At 45.6% G+C, this 7,081-nt stretch overlaps 1 protein-coding gene across 1 annotated transcript; it reads left to right on the top strand.

Moving 5' to 3' along the window:
• Positions 1–259: 259 nt before the first annotated feature.
• btd (biotinidase) lies at positions 260–4,851 on the top strand (the record flags this gene model as incomplete). Its single annotated transcript, XM_083645991.1, has 7 exons — positions 260–379; positions 1,431–1,592; positions 2,040–2,189; positions 2,438–2,583; positions 2,960–3,137; positions 3,230–3,904; positions 4,579–4,851. The coding sequence occupies 7 exons, from the start codon at positions 260–262 to the stop codon at positions 4,849–4,851; spliced, it is 1,704 nt and encodes a 567-aa protein (XP_083502117.1).
• Between the last annotated feature and the right edge of the window lie 2,230 nt (positions 4,852–7,081).

The raw sequence follows: 7,081 nt of genomic DNA, 5'->3' as shown, positions 1-7,081 counted from the left end.
TTAAATCCTCTGGCATGGAGCTGGAACGGTCCTCAAGTGCAGCTTCTTGTGATTTGCAACTGCATCAAGCTACCTGGCAGAGTGGTGTACTCGTGTGCTGTACAACACCTGGCAGTCAATGTTACGTGTTATTTATTCTTTCTTTTTCATTTAACCGTCTTCAGGTCTTCCTTCCTGTGTGATTTCCCCACCGGGTCAGCAAGGATAACCATTCCCCAAGCAGCCAAACCTGGAAGACAGAGCTGTTACATGGCAGATCATGTCGACCTTAGTTGAAAACAGGTTTAGCGTCTGCAAACTCACATCCAGCGAAGGTAATCTGGGCCACTGTCCCAATGGAGGTCGCTCCACCGAGCCGCATCGTCTTTCGGGCTGCATGGTACACAAATGCCGCAGACGCGATCAAGCCGCCGCCCGACAGAAACCGACAGCTCCAGCAGCCCCCAAACAGCTGACTGGGTTTAGATACTGGAGCGACTCCTGACAGCTGACTGGGTTTAGATACTGGAACATCTCCTCCTGGCGTCACTGATGTCGACATTGTCCAGAGGAGTCGTGCTAATGCTAACGCTACGTTACACTTCCTGCTTACAAACGTGAAGACAACAGCGGACAGATTAACAGGAAAGATATGCGGGCAAATAGTTTATCCAAATCTCCTGTATGTGTGTAAACGACTCTTCGGCATGACTTCAAGGGGGTTTGGTGCTGGTGCTGCTCAAGGGTCAGATCAGATTTATTTCTAAAACTGTTCCGGGTCGGGTGCGTAGAGCTTCCTGTCTGATATTTTCCAAAATAAAAGTACGTGTTTATGTCAAGTAACGCTAAATGTCCCGTGGTCTGACTAGTGCTGCCTACACACTAGAGGATTTTCAAATCTTAACCGATTTTAAAAACATGAGAGACCACAGACATAAGGACAATTTCATCAGATTTTAACATTAAAGTCGCCTGAACGCACACACTAGACGATTCGGCCAGACTGCGAGACCACACACCAGCCGTTTGAAGTACCGACTCACAGCGATTCCAGCAACTAGACTGTAGGGTAGTAAATATTAGTGAATGTTGGTCAAATCCAAGTTATCTTACGGAGAACTCACCGAAGAAAACACGAATGCTTGAACATGGGGTAGTGGTGCACGCACTATTGTGGACGAAATGAGCATTACAACAACAAACAGCCTTTGCCTCACCTTTGCCTTTGACTTGTCTTTCGTTAGCATCATACCCAGGCTTTCAGCCTCCCTTCGATTTGAGTTAAACTCGGTTAAACTATGACAAACTTTGACTTTGGAGTTTGGACCTTTAGACCTGTCCGGCGACGCGTGTGTGTCTCTGTAGCTGCCATGCGTCCCCGGGCTGTAACAGCGTTTGGATTCGTTTCTGTTTTTCTCTTTCCTCCGTTGTTCACATCGGTCCGTGGTCAGACAGAGAGCACCAGCGGCTCTTCGTACCTCGCCGCCGTGTATGAGCACCGCGTTATCCTGAACCCGGAGCCCCATGTCGGCCTGTCCCGCCCCGCTGCCCTGCGACACCTCCACAGGAACCTGCGCGTCTACGAGGAGCAAGCTGCCCGGGCGGCCATGCAGGTAAGAACTGACAGCTGTCTATATGCTATTATTAGCAGTTTGGCTCTAACCATCTCTAAACTTGTAATAGCACACTCTTGACATATTAAGCTGCGGTCACCTGAGACTCGAGGTTGTATAAGCCAGTGGTTCTCGTGGGGTCCTTGAGGGGCTTCCAGGGGGTTCCCCAGCAAATTGATAAATTGTTATTAAACGTCACCATTATTTCATTTACTATAAGTGAACGCAGTTAGATAATGTGGAAGAAAGGGCTGTTTTGAGCATAGTCTCTCTGTTATCTCTCTGCAGACAGTCATTCTGGACAAAATCAGGTGGGCAAGAGTTTGGCACTAATGTGGACTAAAATAGGGTGCCAGCATCAAACAGGAAGTTTAATCTTAGGTGGATTATTAGTATTTATTAATACAGGCTGCCTCTCATATCTCCCACCCCCCTCTCCGCTGTCAGGGTGCCCAGATCCTGGTATTTCCAGAAGACGGTCTGCAGGGTTTCAACTACAGCCGCTCCTCCATCTCTGGATACCTGGAGACTGTCCCCGACCCCCAGAACGAGAGCTGGAACCCCTGCACAGAGCCGGGCAGGCACAACAACACTGAGGTACACACACACACACACACACACACACACACACACACACACACACACACACACACACACACACACACACACACACACACACACACACACACACACACACACACACACACACACACATTCAACATTCATTGATTCATTTAGAAACAGTGTAGGTGATTAGCTGACATCTTGCCCTTCACTCACACAGCAGCAAAAGTCTGTCACACTCATATTAAAAAGCAGAATGTGGTGGTCCTCTCCTCTCCCAGGTTCTCCAGCGGCTGAGCTGCATGGCCCGTCGGCACAACCTCTATCTGGTGGCCAACATGGCTGACCTGCAGCCCTGCAGCCCAGACCCCTCCTCCCCCTGCCCCTCTGACGGACGCTGGCAGTTCAACACCAACGTAGTTTTCAGGTGCAGTGCAGATCGAGTGGAAGCACAAAAGCTAGATTCACAAACACAAATCTAGTATTTACTGGGTTCCTACGCAGTATGGAAAAGTGTGGAATTAGATGATCAGCCTAAAAATACCAAGATTTCTCATCCATAATATTTCCCAGCCCACAGGAAGTGGGCTGTAGCTTACCCAGATAAACATATTGATGTGATGATGCAGACGGTATGGTCAGCTGTCTGTGGTTTCCTCTCTCATATTCCCCTGCTCATATCTCTGTGGAAGTCGGGGGGGAACCAGGGAGAGAGTTTTCCTCTAATATTTTGTTGATATAATCAGTATTTTTTTCTTCAGTTCAGTGTATGTGAACTAGTAACATTATTGTCTTTGATACAGGTCAGATGGCCTGCTGGTGGCACGCTACCATAAACACAACCCTTACTTTGAAGCAGCCTTCGACCAGCCGCCCCGCCCGGAGATCATAACGTTTGACACACCATTCGCTGGGAAGTTCGGTGTCCTCACCTGCTTCGACATCCTGTTCCACGAGCCCACAGTGACCCTGCTGGAGAGGGTAGATGTAGACAACACAGAAAACAAGTTTCTCCATTTCCATTTCCTTTTCAGTCTTCTCCTCTTCTTACTCTCTCTGTTTCTCCCTTTCAGGGTGTACGTCAGCTGGTCTACCCCACCGCCTGGATGAACCAGCTCCCCCTGCTGGCAGCCATCCAGATCCAGCGAGCCTTCAGCCTGGGCGCCGGCGTCTCCATACTAGCGGCCAACATTCGCAACGACCCGATGGCCATGACGGGCAGCGGCATCTTCAGCCCCGTCTCTACCCTCCACCACCACGCCCGGCAAGGAGATCCAGAGGAGGGCCAGCTGCTGTTGGCCAGAGTGCCCGTCTTAGACCCACTGTGGCTGGTGGAGAGAGTGTCTCCAAGTGGGGGGCCCTCAGGGAAGAGAGAGTTGCCAAGTGGGGGGCCACCAGGGGAGAGAGGGGGGGACATTGAGAGGGGAGTCAGGGGGGAGTCCTGGGCATCCAAACCTGTGGACTCTGAATACTGCCTGCAGGAGAAGACATGCCTGGAATATACGACTCCACCTCCTTCCACCTCTCCATCAGTCCCTCCCTCCTCCGCCACCTTCAGCTCATCCATGATGTATGACCCCTTTACGTTTGTCCTCCTGCACGGAGCAGAGGGCGAGCTGAGTGTGTGTGATGGACCCCTCTGCTGCCGCCTGCAGTACCGACAGTCACAGCAGGGTGGCAGTACAGAGCTTTACGCACTGGGAGCCTTTGCTGGCACCCACACCGTCAACGGGCGCTACGCCCTGCAGGTATGAACGAGGACCACTTTATTTTATATTTAAAGCCCCAATATGTAACTTTAGCTTAATATAAAAGCTTTTAAATCATTATGATAATGGAGAGAATGACGCCTCTGCAACCTGAACGCCTGTTTCCTGCAGCATATGAACTTTGAGGCTCCGTCCCGGAGCGTATCAAGTTGCCTGGAACTTTTAACTCCACTTTCAAACTAACGGGATGCTTTTATTGTGTACGCATAGGAAGTGAAACAGGTTTATTGCTTGCCGGCCTGATTAGCGGCACTGATTAGCCAACTCTTTCATAAAACAAGTCGAGACAACATTTGTGGATATTTGGAGCTATTTTCTTCCTCCAGCGAATCAGTTCTAAACACTGCAGAAAGGTAAACAAAGTAGAGAGTACAAGCAGAAACCGTAAAATAAGGCTGATATCTGAACATACAAACAGGGAAGCATTTATTAACATTAGCATTCTGGGGGAGGGGGGGTTACCCCAAATACAAGAACTACATAATGGGGCTTTAAAATATGTTCCCTCCATTTCCATGAACTAATTGCTGATCTGCTACTGTCTGATGTTGACTAATCAATTTATCCATACAAGGAAGTGGTAAAGAATGGAAATTTAAATCTGCTTGAGAAAAAACCTATTTAATTTACATTTAACTCCTCTTCATCTAAAGGTGTGTGCCCTCGTCCGCTGTGTGGGGTCAGAGGCCAGTTCGTGTGGACAGGAAGTGGAGGAGGCGGAGTCTAAAATGGACTTCCTGCTGGAGGGGAAGTTTGGGACACGATATGTGTACCCGTCGGTGTTGGCGAGCGGGCTGGTCCTGGAGCAGCCGGACCATCTGGAGTGGAGCGCAGATGGCAGGGCGGCCATGACAGTCTCCAACATGACCGCTGGACTGGTCACTGCCTGTCTCTATGGCCGCATGTATCACCTGGACCATGACTGAACTATGTGTGCGTGCGTGAATTAAATAGATGTAAGCGTCAGAAAACAGATTTTAAAATGGGATTCTGTACATATGATTGTCAGAGTGACTGAGATTAGTGATGATTTAGTGTCTGTCTCAAAGCAACCTTTGAACGAGTGACAACCTACCTCAATGTACCAGTCTGAGCCTAAATAATACACATTTCACCTTTTATACATTTGCATATTGTCTTTCGACTTCTATAATAGAAAACCATACCATACTAAATAATCAAAAAGTAATGTCTTTATTTATTCATGTCTCATTCTTTATGAACATTGTACCAAGGATGAGCTCATCCTCTGCCCAAAAGTTGCTTGTTCCTAAAATGCAATGCTGCTCCATTTCTTACATCTACACTCCCTCTCTCACATACACTATTTTCTCTCTCTCTCACACACACACACACACAGTGTCCGACACTTTTTGATTTCTCCAGTACAGTACACAGACAATAATAGTCCATTAAAAATAGGGTTCAACATCTCACTAATTGTAACACAAGCAAACTGGATTTTGTCTCCTCAGTATCTACACTATAATGACAGTAGCGCGTCTCTCTGTCCTTCGCGTATCTCGAAAACCTTTGGCCGGATCGACTTCAAACTGAAAACAAAGCAGCGCAACCAGATTAATGTGAACCCAGATTAAGAGTTTTTAGCCAGACATTGCTTCATTGATACCTTAAAAAACGCAGCACCATCCCATTAAAATGGCAACAGATCATGATTATTTGACTTTGGCAACATTGTGCATTTATTGAACTTGAAAAAACTTTCTTTGACTTTGAATATATTTGAACTGAAAATCATCAAATCATCAAAAAATAATAAAAAACCGGAAAGTAAAGTAAATGGACTAACTAAAATGAATGATATAAAAAAAAACATGATTATCTTGTTTTCGTAATTGTTGGAAGCCAAAAAATGTATTAATTGCACAGCCCTAATGCTATTTGTCATTTAATTAGCCTGTAATTTGTAATTTACAGTTGAAGTAGTAGGCCTACTGTTTTTGGGGATGTTTGGGGAGTAGGTGGTCCCCGAGTTTTTTGTATTGGTTAAGTGGTCCTTGGTCTGATGATGTCATCAGTGATTATGTCATCACCGATGACATTCTTGTGACATCACTGATGATGTCATCTATGATGTCATCCTTCCTCTACATAACATCAGCTCTCCCAGTACCTCATCCACTCTACAACAGCAAGGCGGCAAGTAAAGTAGCTCATCCTTCCTCTACATAATCAGGAAAAAGACAAAGTTGCTACAGGTTGGTAGAAGAAATACTTTTTTTAATATCCAATTTAAGCTTACAATCTTTACACATGAGGTGTAATAGTTTGTGCTATTATTGCTGACTTGTAAATGTCAAACCAATTAAGACAGTGTTCACATGCTAACTTATTAGCCAGTAACCAATAAGCCACTAGATGTTTGGTTTCCATTGAGTTGAACACAAAAGCAACACCTCAGTAAGCTGTCCACTCATGGCTAACACATCTAAGCTTATCAGGAAGCTAGGATTTGAAATTATGACAGTTTGCCTAGAAAAAGTCCATTACATAATAAGCCTCTTTGACAGCCACCATTTGGCTTACCACCACCACTGCTACTTACTAACTACAGATTACTTACTACAAACTTGGTACACTTGTGCACATATCAACTCTGACTAAATGTGCAATTCAGTGTCTATATTAATATTATCTGACATATCAATTACCAAATCCCAAACCCCAAATCACCAGAAGCTTGGACCCCGCATCGCCGCTTGCGGCTATATTTCACTATTAAGATTATCCTCTATCTGGATTAGACTGCAATTATCTTTAATACTCAACCAAACCTCTTTTCAAAGAGCTTTATCTGCCATTTAAACTGATCCAAAGTCTGATTCTATTCCAATCTATCAAATGTAGGTCACTAAACCTCTGCATTGCACCGTAACACGGGCGTTACGTTTCTGATTTTTTGCTGTTCATCTGTCATTAATGTGATGAATTAGGTAGTTAATTCTGAACAATGCTGTTCATGCTACATACCAAATTAATCGTCTGAATCTTGCGCATCGAACCACGTCTTCCTTTTTCGGATCAGATCAACACAGCGGAAGTTATAGCCGTCTTTGTACAAAGAAAAAGACAACATTTCAGATTATTTGGCTTTATGACATCACTGATGATGTCACAGTGGGGTTTATGACATCA

The sequence above is a fragment of the Poromitra crassiceps genome, assembly GCF_964638095.1.
Source record: "Poromitra crassiceps genome assembly, chromosome: 11".
NCBI classification, from domain to species: domain Eukaryota; kingdom Metazoa; phylum Chordata; class Actinopteri; order Beryciformes; family Melamphaidae; genus Poromitra; species Poromitra crassiceps.
The sequence above is the reverse complement of the archived record's forward strand: the minus strand, read 5'-3'. Positions and strand labels throughout refer to the sequence as shown.